At 38.8% G+C, this 22,906-nt stretch overlaps 1 protein-coding gene and 1 long non-coding RNA gene across 3 annotated transcripts; both read right to left on the reverse strand.

The window, feature by feature from the left end:
* Positions 1-851: 851 nt before the first annotated feature.
* Positions 852-15,388, reverse strand: LOC131314543 (uncharacterized). 2 transcript variants are annotated; one of them, XM_058343257.1, is made up of 12 exons: positions 15,027-15,328; positions 12,685-14,938; positions 11,763-12,002; positions 10,854-10,983; positions 8,800-8,952; positions 8,205-8,422; positions 8,026-8,095; positions 5,857-6,063; positions 4,766-4,998; positions 3,491-3,569; positions 3,273-3,410; positions 852-1,929 (listed from the first exon to the last, which is right to left on the reverse strand). In XM_058343257.1, exons 2-12 carry the CDS (start codon positions 14,787-14,789, stop codon positions 1,726-1,728), a joined length of 3,777 nt encoding a protein of 1,258 aa, XP_058199240.1. In that variant the 5' UTR covers positions 14,790-14,938; positions 15,027-15,328; the 3' UTR covers positions 852-1,725. The 2 variants fall into 2 exon arrangements, with proteins under 2 accessions (XP_058199240.1, XP_058199239.1); XM_058343256.1 differs by having other exon boundaries at positions 12,685-15,388.
* A 2,087-nt stretch (positions 15,389-17,475) lies between these two features.
* Positions 17,476-19,268, reverse strand: LOC131314544 (uncharacterized). Its single transcript, XR_009196437.1, has 3 exons — positions 18,960-19,268; positions 18,109-18,151; positions 17,476-17,998 (listed from the first exon to the last, which is right to left on the reverse strand). It is a non-coding gene; the product is annotated as an uncharacterized LOC131314544 (long non-coding RNA).
* Positions 19,269-22,906: the final 3,638 nt, after the last annotated feature.

Below are 22,906 nucleotides of genomic sequence, written 5' to 3' on the forward strand. Positions count from 1 at the left end.
CCATAACAGATCTATGGGGTCGAGTGTCGAGCAGACAAGCACTTCCAATTTCCAAAGAAGATACGTACGCTAGATTTGTGTATGACTAGATAATTGGTTGTTTTGACTCTAGTAATTTAAATAAGATTCCATTTGTGGGGTAGATTGATAATGAGAAATATATATATATATATATATATATATATTTTTAACCAATATTATTATATACATTAGCGGGGTCAGCGGTGAGTTTAGTTCACAGAGATTTTAAAGACTAACCATAACTATGTATCCCAAACGCTCACGACGAGACTCGAACCCTGACCCTTCACATATGGTTAAATAATAGTTCACCAGACATTGATAAATAGGTCATATTTAAACTAAGACATTCATTAACAATAATTACATTTAAGTCTTAGGGTTGGCATAGTGTTCAGAGGATTAGGGCTTAGAGGTTTATTTGTCTCACGTTCAAAGTCTCTTAAATGCTACTTATCAACTTTAACTTTATTAATGTCAATTCATGCGGATTTTTTTTTCTGCTTTAATCAAGCTCCCTATTAGGCAACGTTGAGATTGGTCCCTCAAAAGTTAATCGAAATGATTGTAAGCCAAAGCATACATGCTAGTATTATAACAAAATGACCACATTTGTACTATTTCTTTCATACAGTAGAATTTTGTGCGTATATTGTATTTACTACTACTATGGACCATTTTGATTTATAGGCTTCTTCGATGGGTTCGTTTTGCAGCAGCAGAAGAAAACCAAACAGTTAAGCGAAGCTTTCTGTTCAAAATCTAGATCAAAAAAATCACAAGTAAAAAGAAAAAATACAAATAAAGAAACACATCTGCTCAAAGCCGTATAATCGAACCATCAAAAAGCCCAGTAAAACACCAACCAATCCATCAACTCACCAACCGTTGAACACCACCACAAGGTAAAACTATCTCTGCTGCCGTGTTTTCTAGTCCATTTCTTAAATTTCCAAACAAATGCCATATACAGTGGCTGTACAATCGAAAGACGCTCCGTACTGTCAGGAACGATATTTAAGGAAACTAAAAATCAAGAAAATAATGTGTTTGGAGAGGGGGTGCTTCCTGTGTCGCTTCACGATCTCTCTGGAAAAATGTCATTCTTTTGTGCAGGTAAGACTATTGTCCAAGGCCAGCAATCTTCCATCAACCAGAAGAATACATTCTCTCACTTCTGTACACATTGCCGGCACATAAACATACTCTAGTCAGTGTCAAACGATACATTCATCGCATCTGTATACGATTCCAGTACATCTGCAGAGCTCCCCCCTCCCTCTCTACGACCCTTTGTATCATGCCCTCAGTATTTCCTAAATTAAATAGATTTTTGTTTTTGCCTTCTTTTTTTTTTCTCCTTAACTCCCCAACTTTTATGTTCTTCAATCTGTAAAAATCTCTCCCTAGCTCACAGTGTTAAAACCTCCATCTATTCCCAACTTGTGGCCGAAGTCCCTACCCATATGCTGCACCTCTCAATAAAGCTACTCGGCATGTAGCTTTCATAATTTGTGTTTGGCCCTAGCATTTATGCATGAACTAACAGACAATACAAAGGATTTGTGAAGCTGTTTCTTGCGTCTTTCCTCTTTTGACTTTTTGTCCATCCATAAATCCCCCCACAAACCATGATCTGAACACAGCCTAAAAGCTTTGACCCAAGCCAAGATTCCTCTCAGAGAGAGAGAGTAGCAAAAGTTGTCACGGATACCTGCTCGATCGATTTGTTTCTGAGGTTCTAGATTGGGAGTTTCCATATGGTCTCCAAACCTCTTGCCATTGGCGCCTGCTTCCGCTTCTCTCAAATGGATAATTATGGACATCTGTATGCATTCTTGATGCGCTGCCACCATTTCCTCTCTTTTGGGCGTTCCTCATCTCCTCTTCTAGATCATACCGTGACCGCTACAAGTAGACAAAAATTAACCAAGTTTACACTAAAGTTCCAAGGTAACATTTAAATATGCATACACATGGATATATTAAAAGGAATTTTACTTCATGAAGAATGTGCAATGTAAAAGAGTGATCCGAAAATTCTGAACCCATGCCAACCACACGAAGGCTATTAATCATGAATTATCAAAATACAATTTCGGTTGTGTTAGGGTGGAGTGGTTACATAGTACAAACCTAATTTCTAATTTTGTTTTGCACTAACAGCTCTCAATGTGTAAGGCAATCACAGAAATGGCAACAATTACAATATCTAAAACAACTGGCATAAAACAATGGTATGAAGTACTAAACATTATGTAGGAACATAGGGCTTCCAGAATTGCTGGCATAACCAGTTAAATTTTTTATTTTTTTTGGAATTGCTGGCATAACATAAATATAGTGAATTCCAAAGGCAGTATGTGGCAAGCTTCTTTCATTTCTTTGATAAAACTGAAAAAGAAAAAAGAAAAGAAAAGAAAAGCAACAAAAAGCTTCTTTCATTTCATTCACCTCTTCATGCCAGAAGCAAGCAATTGCAATGCCAACAATTTAAAATGCAGATGACATCTACCATCCAAGAGGATGGCAATGGTGCGTTAGGTAGCATACATCACGATAGACGCTGCATTCATGTTAGTTGCATTTCAGATCATTTCACTATATGTCAATGGTATTATAACAATTTAGTTTGCAACTATTAACGAACAATTCCACCTACTTGCAGAATTTGTGTAGAGAACAAATGATACAGCGTAGAGTAGAGTTAAATGTTGAAGAGGCCCTATCAACAAAAATGAGTTACTAGCATGCAGCGTATCATTCAAAAAGCAATAAGTCTATTTCTTTCATTTGCTTCAACTGACTCGTCTGTCGTCTTGTTTGTAAATGTTATGCATTCCAACTTTCCATTGTACATGGCCATTGAAACCACAGCATTTATGTATCTTCAAAGAGACGAAACACCAGTAACATGCACCATATACAGAACATCAAATAGATGTCTTCATCACCTTGTGTGCATATTGGGGCCAGAAAGAAAAAGATGCTAGTCTTGCATTTCAACATAATTTCAGTGCAATGACAATGTAGGGGACAAATACGAGGCTTTATAAGCAACACAAACAATACTCACAGAGATGTCAAATAAGTGGGTGGGGGCGAGGAATGGGTAATAAGTGATAGAAATGATCAAAACTCATTGGATGACCCTTTCAAAAATTGGCGAACCATCAATACACCCACTCTGAGAGAGAGAGAGAGAGAGAGAGAGAGAGAGAGGGAACGAATAGGGAAAGAGAAAACAATACCTTGTTAGGATCGGAAAGTACAGCATATGCTTGTCCAATCATTTTGAAGAGCCTATCAGCACCTTTGTGAACCTCTTCCACTACCTCCTTCCACAGCCCGTCATCTCCATTCTCACTTTTAGCCAAGGACTGACCAGCCTACAATAGCAAAATACATTTAGAAAGGGTAAACGATAGAGGCTGTGTCAGTATAGCAGCAGATAATATGGTTCTCAAACCTTGTCAGGATGATGTCTGAGTGCAGCTTTGCGATAAGCCTTCTTAATCTCTGACACCGTTACAGATGGATCAATTCCCCTGAAACGCAATTGATTTTAGCATATTCCTTTAATTGATATGTGGCAGCAATCATGTGCAACATTGGTGAGACATTTAAAAAGTATCAAGACATCTTCTGTCACATTACGAAGCCAAATTGTTTAACCCATTCTACATGACACGAACGCAAGTTTTCATGCCGAGTGCATGCTTTACTAACATCCTTATAAAATTACCAGCCAAGCTTGTTAGAGACACGTCCATAGATTGATAATCTTATATTTAAAAACATAAAGCTCAGCAGAATACGGAAGATGGATGCAGCTCAGAGCATATGCAACACCAATGACAATTACCACCAAGTTAGAATTGCATCAAGATAGGCCAATCACATACAGAAAGAAGTTACGAAATCGTTTCTATTTAGTGCAGATAAGGTTCCAACCAAACGCACAGATGATGTTGTAAATATATTAAGCGGCAAAATAGAAATACCGACAATAATTTCAAGAACAGAAAAAGACACCCATGTGGCCATGTACAACGAAATCACGCATACATTTACCATTGTCCACAAAATAATGGGAGTATTTCCACATTGGTTAGTAGTAGTGATTCCCAAAAGATGAAGAAATGGTGCTACTCTGTCAAAAAAAATGGTGCAGTTGTGTCCATTGACCTGGATGAATCAACAAATTATCTACATCATGCAGACCCAAGGTCCGAGATTGACAAGCACGAAGATTCGGAATTGATGAAAGAAAACTGAAACGCCTACTCTCTTGAATATAAGAAGAATTCATCAATACAATTGCTCTTTTTTTCCTTTTTCTTCAGATTGCAAATTTATGATAAAGCTGAATTTTAATATCTTAATCATTTCTCATCTTTCCAATTTCTACTCCAAAAACCCTTGTAGGCTAGTATTTTCAGGAATCTGGCTTACCCTATATTCCAACTCTAAAATCCTTAGTTACCTTTGCTTACCCTACACCCATCATGTCAGCTTAAACCGTGATTTCTAGTGCTCTCTTACATTATATAAAGTGAAATGAACCAAGCAAAGAGCCAAATCAACCAAGCACAGCGATCAAAATACAAGTTAGTACATACCGCAAAAGGACACCTTCCAACAGACCAACATACGCAATTGTTGTAATCTTCATGTGAAAAGAGAGAACAATGACGGAAAACAAATATAATTGCCAAAATCAGAAGCTAAAGAAGAGACTTACAAAATGAGGTAAATATTCAAGGGGACTTCCTTTCTCGCTTCTTCTTCCATTGCCGAAACTCGTTGTTGAGCCTGTCTTAACTCATTCACACTGCTGCTTCTATCAGATGCACCAGATTGATTGGCCTTATCCTCTGCTTGTTTCACGAGAACTGACACTAGTCTCTGAAGATCCGCAGTTGCTTGGTCATAGTCCCTAATCATCTCGAACAAGGTAGCTCGCCTAGAAATTGCCTGCAGAGGAATGATCGATCCCAATCAACAAATACTCACTAATAATCTACCGAGCCACAAAGAGAATAACATTATTTTGGCAGAGTATCCCTTTGCAAATTGTTTGAAGTAGGTGTCCCGCTCAAGGAACTATGAAAAACTCCCAACACAAGATGAATATATAGTACTTTTAAATGGATTCATGGCATGGTACTTTTCCCACTATTAACCCTCTGTTACAAGTTTTAACATTGAATTTTTGTCGCAGTTGTGTATGTGCTCTTCACTTGAGAGATCAAGCTTCAAGTGAACTTGTTCAACTTTGCCATCCATAAGTGCTGCTCAGAAGATCACCATAGATTCTGTCCATTCACTAACCTAATTCTGATTTCAGAGCTTTTGTCAGAAGTTAGAAAGAATGGGCACTTTATTTTCGTTGCCATATCCGTGTCTGACGCTTGGGTACGTCTACATATTAATGGGACGGAGTATCCCGCCCTACAGCCAAAACCCTACCACAATTTATGCTTTCTTCTCAGAACCCAAATCCGCCCTATGAACAAACTCCCAAATCCAGCCCGTTAGATCCATGGACTCTTCAAGTAGGAGTTTTTTCCATCCCTACCTAACTGGGAGAAAGTTTCCTGTTGAGGATGTCCTTAGTAACTTAAAGATCACACCTTAAAGGCAACCGACAAGAAAATTTCTTAAGTTACTACCAAATCAAAAAAGCCTAACTGCGTTCAAAGATGAGAAAAATCAAGATTTTAACGCAAAAGGAAAATTAACCCAAGGCAAAATCTAATAGCTGTTCAAGAAAAGTTTCTTGCAAAATTATATCAAACAGCTATGAAGAAGAACATTATTTCAAAGCCAAACCTTTAGATAATTTCCGTCAAGGGCTATAGCTAGGCTGCAATCTGCTATGGCATCCACGATCTGGCCCATAGCCTTGTATGCAGCAGCACGATTGCAAAAACAAACAGCTGCAAAGGGGCGTGACTCAACGGTGCATGACAAAGCAGCAGTGTAATGGTCAATGGCTTCTGTGTGTCTTCCTGATTGAAATGCTTCATTTCCTGCAGTCTACAAAAACAAATAACAACATATACATCAACAGGGACAGAGAGACCTATCGGTCTTTTTCTGCCCAGCTATGCCAAACAGAAACGAAAAACTCTGGCCACGTAATTGTAACTCCGACCACCTACTTTCTCGAGTGTACCATCAACAGGGGAACAGTAGGAATCTTTCATTCCTCACCCTTATGTTATAAATCAGGGGAAAGCCAGAAAGATGGTTGGATTGTCCCTGTAGGGATTAAGTTTAGATCCAAAGTAGCCTATAGTGTGTTATTTAAGGGAGGTGGAGAGAGAGTTCTACAGCATCCAGCTTCACTAGAATAACCTGCCTGTTTGGAAAGAAAGAAACTCTAAGAATTCCTGAGGAGTATGAGGATCTTTGCTTTACTGAAAATCTTGACGGATCACTCCTGTGAAAGACTTTGAATGTTATCTTTTCAATATCATTTGAAGACATAAGATAGCAACGACTACACGTGGGGAAAAAATCTTATGATAGAGGTCTACACCTTCTCTGTTGATCAATTAACCACCAAATTCAACTTCAACACCTGCTCCCTTAGTAATTAAGGCCATACAGGAATTGGAGGCACCTCTGAGAACTCCAAAGAAGCACAATAGTTTTATTCACAAAGCTGAGAAACAGGTTTTTCCCGTAAACAAAAATTTGGATCCACTGAAATCTTTTAGGAGGCCAATGTTTCACGATGACAGGATTTGTTTGTATGGTTGAAGCTGCCCGGTAGAGTGAGTGAAAATGTCTTACTCCTTCAATGCCCAACTTAATGAGAGAGATCCTGAATAATGGCTTCTTTTGATGTGGCTATTACTAGCTACCCTACATGGGCAAATCGAGGCCAATACATAATGGTGGATTTCTTAAGGGCCAATTGGCCAATTTGCACCTCAAAAGTTGTTGTATGCATGCGCGGGCCCCCACACAAACCCCCCCCCCCCCCCCCCCCCCCCCGTCGGAGCTTGATTCGTTAAAAACTTGAACTTTACAAAAAGAAACATCATGCAGCAACCTATTTTTCATTTTTCACATTGCATTCTTTTGTTTTTTCACACTGAGACACAGAAAGAGAAATTAAGACTTCATTTGGCATGTCTAAAAAAGCCAATTTTCTGGTGCTTAGCTAAAATGGGTAAATTAAAGAAGCAAAAGTAGTTTGGGATGCCATTTTGGCATTCTGACATTTCATTTTGGGTATAAGGGTGGGAGCTGAAAAATTTAGCTTTTTGTTCATTATTTTGGAAATCTTTTGGCTTTTTTAGAGATGTCAAACATTCATCCACATCCAGCATGATGCTTCCCAACATGTTTCTTCTTCAACGTTTCAAAAAGTAGAGCAGAATCAAAGATGAATAACAATTCTCAAGCTCCTACTCTTTTTACTTTATTTTTAAAAAGCAAAGCAAATTGGATTAGAAAGCTCAAAGCATAGGACTATTTGCTCTCAAATGCTCTTGATTGAATACAGGCACTTTGAAACTAGCAAGAAAATTTGAACACTTGTTTTGGGGGATTTGGTTAGAGAGAGGAAAGGAATTACGGGGACAGGGAATCAAGGTATAGGTAGATGTTACAACTATCCTTCTGGGATAGAGTTCGTTATATGTTCTCTTTTCAGTTTTTTGTATTGGCTCCTTTCAAGGTAATTTCTTTGTTCTTGACGCTTGGTTCTTTTGCATTCTTCTGTATTGCTTTTGCATTCCTCATCTGTTTTCAATCTGTCTTCTTACTTTACCGAATTCCAGTTCACATAAACAGGTTTCATTAGCTTTCCTTATTAGGAAAGATATTCCCAGTCTTTCCTACTCTACGATTGATGTCCAGCTGCTTTTCCAAGATATTGAAGATAAAGATGTTTATTGTACATGCAAATTTTATATTTTTGTAAAACAAGGAAACAGTATTAATGGACAACATGTCTAAGAGAACTCAAGGTATCAAACGACATACCTTATGGCGTACAAGCTCAACGATTGTGCCAGCTAAGGGTAATAATGATGCCAAACTCTTGCTTTCACTCCTGAAAAGCCCAACTAACATAATTCACTTCGAATCTCATGTACAATAGCCTGATGAAATCAGACGAAGTACTTTGAAATAAGGTCATATATAAAAAGATTAGTTGTTACTCTTTATTGGTAGAGACAGATTCCTCTTGCTTCTTCAGAAAATCAAGAGCCTCCTCAAGCCTACCAAGATAGAAGTAGGACTTAATACTCAGGTGCAATCGCCATACCCGGAAGGAGGCAATCAGGCTGTGGCTATCAGCAATTAGTGCATGATAGTTCATCTCAGCAAAACCAAGAGTCTGCTCACATAATTGGATCAACTCTTCATATTTCCGCAGCTGATAGATGAAACTTAATTTAGTACCTTTTTCCATAACAATTCCTCAGGTCGAAAACCAAGAAACAGAAGTGTCAAGACATATCAGAAAAACAAAAAGTTTGAATCAAATTTGAAAAAGGCCATTAGAGACGACAATAAGCCCAAATTTTCACGATGTTCTGGCTTCTTCTTTTTTTCTGTCTTGAATTTTTGCAAATATGGTTCATCTCTTTTTTTACTTTCTGACTCTCGAGACAAATCGATAATCCCTAAAATGTTGACCATATGATAAAAAAGGGTCACTAAAAACAGGAATGTTTTGTTTTGTTTTTTTCCTTTTTCCTTTTTTTTTTGAACTACTTAAATTTTCAAACCGCAACTAATAAAAGCACAAACCATGAGAAGAGCATCGGCTTTCATTTCAAGCAATTTTTCACAGTAAGAGCTTATTGTCAAAGCCTGAGCAATTACTCCCAAAGCACTCTCTGCATCACTGGATGTTCTCCGGCGCAAAAGCTCTGCAGACTGTTTCATGCACTCTGACACTTTCTGACAGAGAAGAAAGCAATGAATTTTCTTATAGAAACATTTGCAACAACGAGCTAGTGAGCAAATTTCGAAGCCAAAAAAACCTTAAAAACAGAAACAAGTCTTCTAGAAGTAACATGTCAGGAGCGGAAGCAAATTTATATATGGCCAGGTACTGTCACATAAATGACAAAGTACAAACCCCATTGTTGACATATGTTAGAGAACAAAATAACAAGAACTAAGTCGGATAAAAACTAATAGCATTACCGAAAAATTGCAATTTTCCCACTGCTCAGGTGTAGCAAATTTCCCACCAAAGTGAACTTGAGAATACCAAACTGGGAGCTACTTCTAGATGGCAAAATGCCTTTCGATAGTTTTACTATAAAATTTAATCCACTTCCATTATGTAAACTCCAACTAAAGCACACACCAAACTTTACCAGCTATCCAAAACGCATCTCCCACCTGAATAGATCAATGACTAGTAATTGCAACTGGAATATCTGATCTTGTGTAACATCAATTGCACATGCCAACCTCCACCAAAAACTACTTAAATATGAAACAGCTTTACCAGTAAGGCTTTTATCAATGGATACATCCTATGTTTGTATAAAAATGTCAAACCCCAATTATTCTTGATATTTAATCATGAAATAATCTTTGTGATATCTTTTATCTCCCTTTAATTGATCTCCACTAAGTACCTCAATATATATCCCTCCAGCACATCACTGTTTGCAATCACTACACAGTAAAGACCCAAGACCACAATGTACCTAGTTAGGCAACCAATCGTTTGTTCATCATCAGTAAACATTTTCAAAACAAACTCCAATGGGAGCTAGCAACTCCAAATAGCTTCAAACGATCTGCACGAGTCTACTCCTTGACATACATCCCCAGTATGTAAAATTGCTACCCTGCATATAGCCCTAAAAGTACTATTGTTTGATAACATGAAACTCACTAAGAAACTTCACCGCCAAAAGCCACAGAGTATTTGTGAACTGGCCCCTAGGCAGAAACTTCAAAGGCTGTGACCTAGTGAGACGTTAACTGGCAACAAAATAAAATAAAAGCAGATGACGAATAACGGATGGAACACATTGAGCAGCAAAACATCAAGATTTAGAGAGCTTCTCTCCTTGACCTAAAAAAAAAACTTTGATCAAATGTGAAATTCAGCAGCAAAACTACGTACTAATAACAGCCACTGTTGGGTTTCTTGTAATTTTAGTTTCTTGTTGGACCTAGTTCTTTCTATTCTACAACTACTACATACCCATTTAAAATAGGGACAAATATACTGCTTATTCCACCCCTCCCAAGAGGGATACCCAACTGCTAAATTATGACATGCAATCCTACTCTTTCCCCATGACAAGATCCAATTGTTAGCCTACCAGCAGTTGGTGCTGCTATATAACCCATGATCTTCCCCACCCATGGCCATAAAACTAAACACAACCATTAAATCTATACTCAGAGAAAACCATACACATTTACCAAGCCTGCTTTTTAAGCACCTTAACCCCCACCTCCAATGCGTCATATTCAATTTCTTGTAAACCAACAAGGGTTAGACATGTCTTGGATGTTCGTTATAATACCAGTTTACATAGTTACACCTATAGAAAGACGCAGACCTATATTGTAATATACATTATGTACACAGTATACACCCATAACTGATCCCTACAGTTCCTTCTTTTCTTCTGAAGAATCCTCTGCCATCTGCTGATCAGCAAAACTATTGGTGGGAACTACTTTCTTAATATAGTACCGAACGATGATTTAGACTAAGTTGTCTTTAATTTAGATGCATCACACATTGAATGATGTTAAAAATTATGGGTCAACATAATGAAGTGAGCAATATTTGAATGCACTAAAGAAGAAAAAAATTTCTATACCTGCGCCTTATCCAGGCCCTCAGAGGCTTCTAATACTAGCTTTCGGTCCACGCAGGCTTCACTTCCTGATTGCAGGCACTTCATGAAATGCCGCGACGCATCTTCAACTTCCCCAAGAGCCAGATAACAACTAAAACAACGCAAACATTTGGGAGGTTATAATCCACCATTAATTAGAGGTACTCAGTGCTGCATGCAATTACCAAACTAATATATGCAATGACTATCCAGTACCAAATAAAAAACAAGTGCAAGAGAGATGATGCATGAAAGTTGAGGGTAGAAAACTTCAGAAACTTTTTGGGTATTTCACTAGCTCATTGGTCAAAAACTCAACCAACTAACATCTAGTTGTGGCTTAGGTCTGCATCGAATCTATCCCACCCACGCACCAATTAATGGATACTTGCTGGGCGTTCCTTAGACTTAAAAAGCAGATAACTGGCATCCCGGCAAAAAATAGACGAACATGAGTAATTGAATACATTCATAGCATACACAACCACCCTGAGCAATAGTAAACCATGAACTATGGCCGAAATATGAAATATCTCTACAACTCATTTGGTGACAATTACCATAAATATCAAGCATGATAGTCCAGAGACTTCAGATGGAAAAGAAACATTAGGACCCACGGCATCTCACATTCCCACTTAATAGCAAACAATACACCTCCCACTAAATGTGTAGAAACAACATGAATGACAAGATAAAATTGATGCTCTGCATGACACTGATCTGACATGAAAAAATCTATCTGACTTACCAATCAAATCAGAAAATGCATACCAAGAAAATTTGCACGTAAGAAAAATCTGAATTTCAACAATGAACTGATATACCAGATGCTAAAAGAAGATATTAATTTCAAACATAAGCTGAAGTCATAAAAAAGGAATGCCTTACTTTGCAGCTCGAACTTGCACCCTGAGAAAATTGGGATCTATAGCAGCAGCCCTCATGCAGTCTGCAAGTGCTTCTCTCATTCTTCCAAGGGACATTCGCGTTGCCGCACGGTTGCTATAGCACAGCATCAAAGCCCTAAGGCAGCTTTTAGAGTTCTCATTTTCAGAAACGCAGCTCACCCCTTGTGTGTAATAATCCTCAGCTCTGGACATATCACCATTTGCATAGGCTTGGTTTCCCCTAATGAATCAAAACCAACATTCTCAACCAAGAGAAGCCACAACTAACACCTCAAAATTGGCACAATAAACACCTATCAGGGCAAGATGATCCATCTCCAACTAGAGCAAAACTGCTATGCAAGAAAGATAATTAGAGTGCACTTCCATCTTTAAGATTTGGCCAAAATGTCAAGAAGGACCCAAGGCAAGTGGGTTCTGTTACGGACTTTTCCAAAAACAAAAACAAATTGTTGATGTTGTATGTCTACATTTTGTTCTTCTAATTTGACCCCCAAAGTTATGAAATTGGGCCAAGCTACCTCACTAAACTTGACATTGCCCCATGCATATCACAATAAATTATAACAGTTTTTTTCCCTAGGCGATTCATCACCATTTGTCCTGGTTTGCCCTTAATACAAAGATGGTGTTTTCTAATATGACTATTGTCAAATAATAAGTCCATGACCGAATGAGGATGTTTGGATGAACGATACCTTATTTGCATAAATCAAAAGATACATCTATTCTGGCATTCCAAATGACACTATCATGCGTCACTTCCAAAATATGAAAAGTCAGCATGGCAACATTGAAGATTCCATATTTTTATATAAAGTCAAGAATATGCATGTAGGAGTCCAGTCACAGTAAGAATCCTGACTGTGACCCTGAACAGGATCATTGGAAATAAAACACACCTTAGTCGCCACTTGTCACAAGCTTCCTGAGCTGCGATGCTTGCAGCAGGTGTGGAGCTTTGCTTGATTTCCTGTTCCTTAACTGCTTCCGGTTTATCCCCCCTTCTGCTGAGTGAAGAGGGCAGATCTCCTCTTTGACCCCGCCTGGGGGACAAAAGTGAAGTTGTGTCTGAGTTTGGGAAAAATTGCATAGAGGATGATGCAGGTGGAACTATAGTATTAGGAGTGGAACTACTATAAGACTCTTGAACAACTTTTGCACGATTTTTCTTTTTTTGGTGGCGCATTGCTGCTGATGATTGACCTTGAACTGAGGAGGAAGCAGCAAACATAAAGCTGGTCCCACCAACATCTACTGAAGCTGAAGTAAAACTAAATTGCATTCTCCCATCACTATCTTGCCTCTCAATCCTCAATCTGGAACTCACTTCGTTATCCGTAGCCGTAACGAAGGAATCAGTACTACATTCTAACTGCTCATTCGCAGTCTTAAAGCTTTCACTATCAGCCCGCGCAGCAGACTCTGGTGAATGACTTTTAGCACCACCTTCTTTACCAACCCAGTATTCAGAATTTCCGACTTCTGTGTCCGTAGATTTCCTATCATCATAGTTAATATCCATTGATTGAGTAGCAAAGACCAAATCTTCATCTGTTGCATCATTCAAAACTGTTGGGCACGACTCACTTGAGGCATCATTGATAAAAGGATGGAAGGCCTCTTCTGATGTCACAGAAGTTTCTCTTGAACCCGTATTTTCGGCCAATATCTCCTGATATGGAGAAACGTCCATAGGAGAATACGCCTCAAAGGAGTCTGGATTTTCTTGTGAACTACTTTTCATAAAGACAAAATCTTTTCCAAGCAATGGTTGAGATGAGGTAGGTTTCTTCAATTTTCCTCTTCTTTTCTTTGACCTGGCATCTTTAGTTGACTCCAGTTTCGCACTGAACTCCAGTTTCTCATCTAAGCCAGGAAATATGTTTCCTTTTGGGTTTGGTGTAGTGAACTCTACATGCGTTGGCCCCATACCATTCCAACTGCTTGTAAAGTTAAACTCGTCCTTCTTTCCAGGTCTGACCACAGAAGGCACTTCAACAAAATCTCGAACTGGTTTGAAACAATCATCACGATTCTTATTGCTCAAATTTCCCATCGAATCCTTGCCAAAACAAGTCTGTCTTTGATGGTTATTATCCCCTCCCTGCGTTGCTATTTTCAACTTCAGCATGTCATCAGATAACATACTATCTGCTTTCCCATAGAAAATACCAGAAGATCCTCTGTCACTTCTGAACACAAAACCACTCTGGTCATTGGCACTGAAATTATCATCTTTCTTCTCACCATCATCAGTATTCACAGGATCCTTCACATTCAAATTCATCATCTTTTCAGGAAGTATACTTGCTGCTGAGCTTCCACCCAAAGAACAACTACCCTTACCAATGTTCAACTTCTTCAACTCATTTGGAAGTTCTGATGCCACGCTTGTAACACATGATTTCGCAGCGTCGTCACTACTTCCAAAGCTGAAATGGGTCTTATTTTCTGCACTTACATTAGAACTCACATCTTTCAGATTCTTAGACCTTTCCAAATTTGCTGAACCCTCAATGTTCAACTTACCAATCTCCTCCGGGAGTTTAGACACCGCATTTTTGTCAATGCCAATCCCTTTAAAGACACCTCCAGATACGGGAATCACTTTATCAGAGCCCTCAACATGACTAAAATTCTCTCTATCATTTGCATTTACATTTGACATGGGATTCGCAGTACTCGCAAACTCTTGATTGCTTCCAATTTTCAATTTCCCCATGTCATCAATAATTCTATTTCCCACAAACCCACTAGAGTTCTCAACATTGGTGTTCAAATTGCTTCCAATTTTCAATTTCCCCATGTCATCAAGAACTTTATTTCCCACAAATCCACTAGAGTTGTCCACATTGGTATTCGAATTGCCAAACACAAAATTCTCACTACCAACGTTTCCAAAGTTCAACTTTTTCCCCAAAAATGAAGAATCCACTCCCGGAACGGAATTATCTGGAACAGGTCGAAACGGGTTAAACCCAGAATCATTTTTACCAGTTTCCATCCTACCCTTTGGTTTTCTCAATTTCACCAGTCTCGGCCTCGAACGGCCCGATGCCGCTGAGCCAAATGCCGGCTTTCCAAACCCTAACGGCACACCCAAGCCAATATCTGGGTTAACTTCATTTAAATTGGGAAACCTAGAAGAAGGCTCTGTATTTGAATTCGATGAATACATAATCAATAGCCTTGATTGAAGAAAACCCAGAAAGACTGAATCAAGAAAGAGTGAAAATCTGACCGTTAGGATTGGATTTGTGATCTAGCAAAGCCGGCAAAATACCAAGATTGACGTCATCAAGTCGGAGTGCTGGTGTTGCTGGGTCTCAATCAGTTTTTCAATCAATGGTAACGCGATAGGAGGAAGATGGGTTGTCGGTTGATTTGGGGATGTGGGCTGTGGCGATCTTTTGTTTTGATATTTGTCTCGGCTGTCTGACTTTGGTTCGAAGGAAGAGAGAGAGAGAGAGAGAGAGAGAGAACGCGCTGGCTGCCTCTTTCCTAGTATGAACGGCGCAGAGAGAGGGAGAGAGAGAGACGGAGAGAGGGTGCTCGCTGGCTCTTTCCTACAGTATAAACGGCGCAGATGTTTTTTACATTTCAAAATGTTGCGTATTTGGGTAAGTTTGTTTCCGTTTTAAAACATTACCATGTCATATCTTTTGTTTCGTTTTGTTCTTTTTGGTCATTCTTCTATTTTAAGTTGTAGGGTGTGTTTGAAAAAAGAAGTATGGGACATTAAATTACAATTCGAATATAGATGTGTTTGAACATATCCGATGTACGCAAATCTCGCACGGTATATTAGGCTCCGTACACATCGGATGATTTTCGGGCACATTTGCGGCCAAATATGTGCAATTTAATTTGTGTCTGTGTCATTTTTCGGTCAAATTGTCTCGTCCTAAAAATAACACAGGAAACAGTGTGCCTAGAAATTTGGTATTATGGAGGAAACGAGAGTGAGGAATCAGTGTGCCACGAAGAATTGTTCTTATTTTGGTTTTGCAAACACAATGTGGAAGTAATGTAAAATGAGGGAAGAAAACATTCATGTGTCCGATTCTAGTAAAAAGTAAAGAGAGAGAAAATAATAAAGAAACGAAACAAGAAAACTTGCTTTTCTTATGCGTAATGGAAAGATAGAATTGGGCACTATGCTCCACAGAGGAAATATTATGGTTAAGGAAAGGAAACTGATTTTTGCGCTTCACTTTTTATTGATGGCTCTCCAATTTTTACGTGAAATTATTAGTAACTTTATGAATAAAATGGAGCGCCACCAGTAAAAAACGGAGCGCGAATATCAATTTTCTAATCTTTTATCCCTGGTCCTATTCCAATTGAATAAAAAACTAATTATAACTTTTAATTAGTAATACTGTTTATAAACAATATGGATCTTATTTAATAGATCTCAATGAGCTCTTTTAAATAATATTTTCAAAATCATGACCTAAAAGATTATAAATTGCAATATATAATCAATTGAAAAATGGTACGGACTCACAAAATGGACTAAAGAATTGAGACAGAGAGAGTAATAAATTTCCAATAGAGATTCTCTTATCCTAACATAATCTCTTATTATGAAGAGATAGTATCGTCGATTCTGCGATCTGTTGATTTTTATTGTCAAGCTTATTCTGTAATTCCCATTCCAAATTATTAATTCCATGCGTTCAAGCTTCTGTTTTCAACGTTACCTTTTTTATATATGTAGGATAGGAGACTAGGAGGTGAGAGACGGGAAGAGCGGGAATGGCGCCATTGCTATGAGACAGAGAGGATGGAGGATGTGGTTGTGATGTGCTTATCTTGTACACGCGCTTATGTCGTGCTTATTTCGTGATATCATGCAAATATCGACGTCAAAGACGCGCAAGAGAAATGAAAATTTTGAAAACATACAAGGCCTAAAGGCGCTTCTTACAAAGTAGATGAGTCTATAAACTATGACACGTGAATGTAGTGCAATATAAACCAAATAACAACACAAATCTCTACATGAAAATACAAACAAAACATACTCCGTACTAAAATATCTGAAGCGTGGGACAATGATTTGACATCTTCAAAATTGTACTATCTCCATTTTTTCAAGTTCCTCGTAATTACTACCTTTTAAAATATCCATGTGCCATTTGCATCTGTTCGTAATTTGGTGGCAATGTTCGATTCCATGGTTGCCTTGGTGCATTGTGTTCTTTGGAAAAGTCACCAATGGTGACTCTAGTAACATCCACCATTTGGCTATTTAAGGGATCAAATCCCATTGGTCCATTTACAAGGAAAATTTTGGTTATCAGTTTCATCCAAGGTGTTCTTGGTTTGGTCAGAATCCAAAGTGTTCTTGGTTTTGTCAGATCGTACATAATCTGAACCAAACATTATCGATTGGATTGCATTGTATCCTGAAGGCAGCGTTTTCATTACTCATCGCGTACTCGTGGTTCGATCCAGAAGGAGAGAAATTAATATTGCCTAAAAGATAGCGTTCTTAGAACGTGCCTTGCAGTCATGATTCGATTTTGTGGCTACTTTTATTTATTCTTCCATCTCAAAGTTACTGGTGGTTGCAACAAAGTTGTATACATATAGTATTGTCTCTATCTTGGAGCATGCCCCACAATCTAGTGATTTATGCAGACATCCATATTAATACGAAACATTATAGATCACAAATTAAATATTGTGAAATTTAAGGTACTGGAATGACCATGTCATTGAACCAATCCTGTAGGGGTACTTTTCTTAAACCAATAAAACTGGAAAGGAAAACCCTAAAATTTATTTATCGAGAAAGCAATAAATGTTTGACCAGGAGGTGGTCGCATGTTTACAAAGGCTAACCATTCCAAACCTTGGGGTCACTGGAGGTTATGCCTGGTCATTATCTTCAGGTTTTCGGAATTAATCGAGGTGCGCGCAAGCTGGCCCGAACATCCGGTTATATATACAAACAAAAACAAAAAAAAACTAGCTGGCCTTAAAACTAGTACTTGTTATTGCATTTGTTATTGTACTCATCCCTCAAGTTGTTGTATTTCTCAGTTAACATCCTAAAAGCCTCCCTTTTCCCCTCTGGAACTTCATTTTTCTTTTCCTCCAGATGAATCTTGGTTTCAGCCATTTGTTTCTTGAGCTCTTGAATTCTCCGCATTTTCTCCTCATGCTCTTTCTGCAGCATTTCCAGCTTTGATCTCTGTTTGGCTGGATTTAATTTTTTTTATCAGACATGAGAGAGAGAGAGAGAGAGAGAGAGAGAGAGAGAGAGAGAGAGAGAGAGAGAGCATGAAATGAATAGTGAAAGAATGAGATACCTGAATTGAATGAGCTGCTGCCACCTTCCATGTCTACTACTTCCTGAAAGAGAAAAACACCTTAGGCAGAGAGTGACAAACAGATAGAGAGGGCGGAAAAAAAAGAAAGAAAGATAAGTAAAAAAAATATTCATGCCATGAGACAATATTCATGCCATGAGACTCCAGTGGTTCAAATTCTCACAACCCGGCAAGTTGATAGATTAGAATAGATAGCAAAGATAAATCCAAAGTAAAGCAAGAGAAGTCCTTGGAGTCTGAATGAGCCCAGCCCGAAGTCCATTCTACAGCCCAGAGACTCTTGGGTCCGGGTCTGACCAAGCCCGAAGAACTTGGGCTAGGCTAGCTAGCATGATACTTAATGGGCCAGATCAACTCAATTTTTTGTACTACTATTTTTTTGTACTATTATTGTATGATAGTAATACTCTCTCCGTCTCATAATGTTGTCCTGATCACAAAATAAGGATGTAAAAATAATAGTACAGTTTTTGCAAGAAATTTTTTTAAAAAAATTCAATAATTTACTAGTAATATTGTACTTTGATAGGTAGAAGGAATTTGCACAATAAAGGACAATGTTACCACTTTAAATGAAAAAAAAAAAACAAGAATAGATAAAACTCATCTCATAAAAGTGGATCAGTAAATTAATTTGAGTCTCTCCTTTTTCACGTGAATCGTAGTGTTACCTTCTTACTGGTTTAATTTATCACAAATAAAGAGATATATATATAACATAGCAAATCCATACTAATAAAAACAAAAAAGGAGAGTGCATAAGATAAAAAAGAAAAGTGTGAAAATTTATTTCTTTGCTTAAAAAAAAATTCCAACCGATATAAACTAACCTTGTGGTTTCCTAGTTCTCTCCAGGAACTTCACCTCTCTCTCTCTCTCTCTCTGTGCATTTACATTGAAGTCATGGGTTGTAGGTGTTTAAAACAGTAATGACTTATGAGGGGTACTGTAGAAACAGTGAGAAGGCTTGTGAGCTAGCCAAGCCAATACACGTGGCATGCACCAAAACAAGAGGATCCAAACAGAGCATCCCCCAACTGATGGAAACAAAACGAACAAAGTAGATTTTGGTACACGGATTTGCTGAGCCATTGATGGGAAACTTGTTCATCATTTTCCTCAGCGAATCCTAAACAGTACACTCCTACTATGAGAGAGAGAGAGAGAGAGAGAGAGAGAGAGAGAGAGAGAGAGAGAATCGGAATATAATCAAGAAACGCAACAGACATATGCATGCGTTTGTTAAAAAGCTGGTACAGTACCAACAAGGTAGTAGTAATTCACAGAGATGATTCTAAAGATCAAAAACATATTGCATGGGACAACTACTGTACAATGCATAAAGTGAACAATGGTAGCCTCTCTCATGGGCCAGAATTTGGAGGCAGGATCCTCTCTGTGCCGAGGGTTTTTCTGACAGTTGAATTTAAAAATAAATAAAAATCACACAATTTAACGGCCGGAAAATCCATCTACATTGGAGTTTTGGGACAGAGAAGATCGGACCCCTCTGAATGTGGTTTGGTTTATATGGTTACAACTACTGTACTACGTTTCAATAATTCAAACAGTTATGGCTACCGGTACGTAAGAAAAAGGGCTCGCTTTCTGTGATGGCCGGAAGCCGATAATGATGCTGGTCCAAAATTGTACATACGCAATTTGTGATGGACTGGCTAGATCAAATGAGGCAAAGGTAAAAGTGTGTGTTAGGGCCTGCGGCTGAGCATGGAATAAGACTTCTTCTTTTTTTTAATTCGTTAATCCTAATTTAACCTATCTTTAGGGACTTGAAAAAAGGGATAAATGCTTATGAAAATAAGACTTATTCAATAAGTCAATTTGTACGTATGGACGAAAGATTTTAAAAATATTCAAACCGGTTCGTAAAATTCATCAAACCAGACCAACCCAAATCAGTTGTTATTTAACTGTAATCACAGTCCCAGTTTCGAGCCATGAGATTCACTTTTTAAGATAAGATATCATCCTTATAAATCATTTACATCACTCAAAATTGGAGAAAACAATCAAAAATCGAAAATTTTAAGTTTTCCACTGAAGGTGGAAACAGTAAAGATACTGGTACCGACGGAAACTGGACCGAAATCATACCGATGGCCTCGGCGGGCCCACTCCAGCTACCCGACGGCCGATCCGAGCCGTCCAAAAATTCTATTAAAAAAAAAAACTAGGGGGCCCACGAGGGAATCAACGGCATCCGACACGTGTAGGGTGCAAAAATGGAGTGCTTGGATCGAGCACCCTACACGCATCGGATGCCGTTGATTCCTGCGTAGGCCCCCTCGGGGTTTTTTTTTTTATAGAATTTTTGGACGGCTCGGATCGGCTGTCCGATGGCCGGAGTGGGCCCACCGAGGCCGTTGGTTACGATTTCGGTCCGGTTGCTGTCTGTACGTATAGCAGCACTCAGGTGGAAAAGAGATGCAGAGATTCACCGAACGTTGTTAAGATCAATGGTTCGGAATAGCACAGTGAGACCCGGAAGGGTGAGGTGTCAAAATAGATGTGAGCAAAACCGGCCCCAATCATTTGATCGACTCCACTTCGTATCAATTTAGAACTACAAATATTGATATAAATTCACAATCATTTGATTCATTTTTCTTTACTTTTATACCGGAACCACATCACACTACTGAAACACAGAACCAAGTTGTCCAATTAGGAATCAATTGGACTTAATTCGCGGTTCCATTGTTTTTTTCTCACCCCCTGGTGTAAGCATATGTCTTCCGCTTTCGGCCTCGTTCTGTAATATATTTTGATCGCGGTTCCTTGTGCCTGCACGACCACTTGAACCAGAAGGAGAGGCCTTGACTAGCCTGGCAATGGATAATACCGCACACGAAAAAAGTGCGGGCACTCGAGACAAACTTGTGGCATAGACTAACCTCAGCTCCATCGAAACGAGTGATTATTCAGTGCTCCAAGAGCCGGTAATAATTTTCCCATTGAAACCTAGTGAGTAGTGACAAGCAGACAGTCTAGAACTAATACAACCTAGAACTAAACAGGGCCCAAGACCAGTACTACACCTTGGGTGGTCATACACTTCTCACAAACCACTATACTTTCTGCTTGGGTAAACACACTTTACAGTTTACACCCCTGCAATCTTAGTTTGTTACACTAGGTACTCGTATATTTTGCACCCTCCACTTTTAATATGGTCAAGTGGCAATCCCACCTTCTGGCAGGCTGCCTATATGAAAACTCACCACATGCCACTCACATCGGCATTTTCGCAAGGTCAATGGGGAAATTTAAGCTCCCTTACCCCTAACAACCAGAACCCCATCTCCACCTTTAAGATCTAATGCTCTAATAAGATTAAGCTCCTCACTGCCTCTTCAAACCACCCCCACTATCAATACACTAATCAAGACCCACGGCCTCACTACCATGCGTAAGCAGTGACATTGGTGGTGCACCCAAAGCAAAACGGTGATAGTGGAGGTCGTATGTTTGGATAAGTGGTGATAGTGATAGTGGCGTTGGGTGGTGAAGCATTGGTGGTGCGCCCAAAGCAAAACGGTGATAGTGGAGGTCGTATGTTTGGATAAGTGGTGATAGTGATAGACTGATAGTGGCGTTGGGTGGTGAAGCAGAGGATGGCACCGTGCGTTCAGTGATGGAGGTGAAGCAAGTGAACTGTTGCAAATTGTTTTTAAGTGAGGTTTAGTACTTAAAGAAATTGATTGCATACCTTAAATAACGTAACTCTTTTTGTCTAATTGCTTAATTGAGGGTAATATGGTAAATAAAAATCTCACAATCGATTTGATCCTATAGAATTTTTCACAATTGAAAGCCAAGGGAGGGAGGGAGAGAGGACGTTGACATGTAACTGAAAGTGTGAGGAATTGACCGATGTAAGTGCAATTGAAAGATGCAAAATGACACCCAATATAAAGTGCAAGGGTGCATAGTGTACTTTAAACATGATTGTGGAGAGCAACGTTGGTATAAGTGCAAAATTAAAAATAATTGGAGGGCAAAAAACAAGAAAAGCAGCACATGCTTCCACGTACAACTAGCATGATAAAAGCCATTGCCAAAACACAAGGGCAGCAGAACCCATAGAGAAAAAGTCCAAAACCCTACATATTATAGTCTGAATTCTTTGCTAGGGAGTGAAAGTGAAAGGAGTGTTGTGGTACCCTGATGAGTGAAAACAATTCTTCAATTCAAATGGTGTCAGCATCCATGTGAGTATGTGACTGGTGTGTCCTTTTCTCCCTTCATGTCCCACCTAATTAAACCCCATAAAAATGAGACTAAAGAGACCCCTAAAGTAGCCTTTAATTACTAAAAGGACACACTTTGCTTCCTACCCCCATCTTTTCCCCCTGGCTAAAACACCTTTACTGGTTCTTTTGAGTGATGATCCACTGGATAACAGATGCTTTGTCAAGAACATTGAAAACATAAAGGAGAACATTGAAAACATAAAGGAGAGACAGAGCACCACCGTTTTCAAACTAGGAGTATTATTCAACACTCCCATCCTTCCCATATGGGGTAGCTTATCAGTTGTCCAGTTGTATGTCTGTTTCACCTCCTATTACACTTGCTGGCCCTGCTTTTCTGAATACAAGTATACTCCATTCCTCCTCCACACATACATCAGATATTTCTCCTCTCTTTTTACCCAAAAAATTTTCCCTTCTCTTTCACCTCAAAATAGGGTGCTAAGAAAAGGGTAAGCAAGGTAAATTAGCAAATAAAACAAGAGGTACTAATTACTACTAGC

The sequence above is a fragment of the Rhododendron vialii genome, chromosome 13a (genome assembly GCF_030253575.1).
Source record: "Rhododendron vialii isolate Sample 1 chromosome 13a, ASM3025357v1".
NCBI lineage: Eukaryota > Viridiplantae > Streptophyta > Magnoliopsida > Ericales > Ericaceae > Rhododendron > Rhododendron vialii.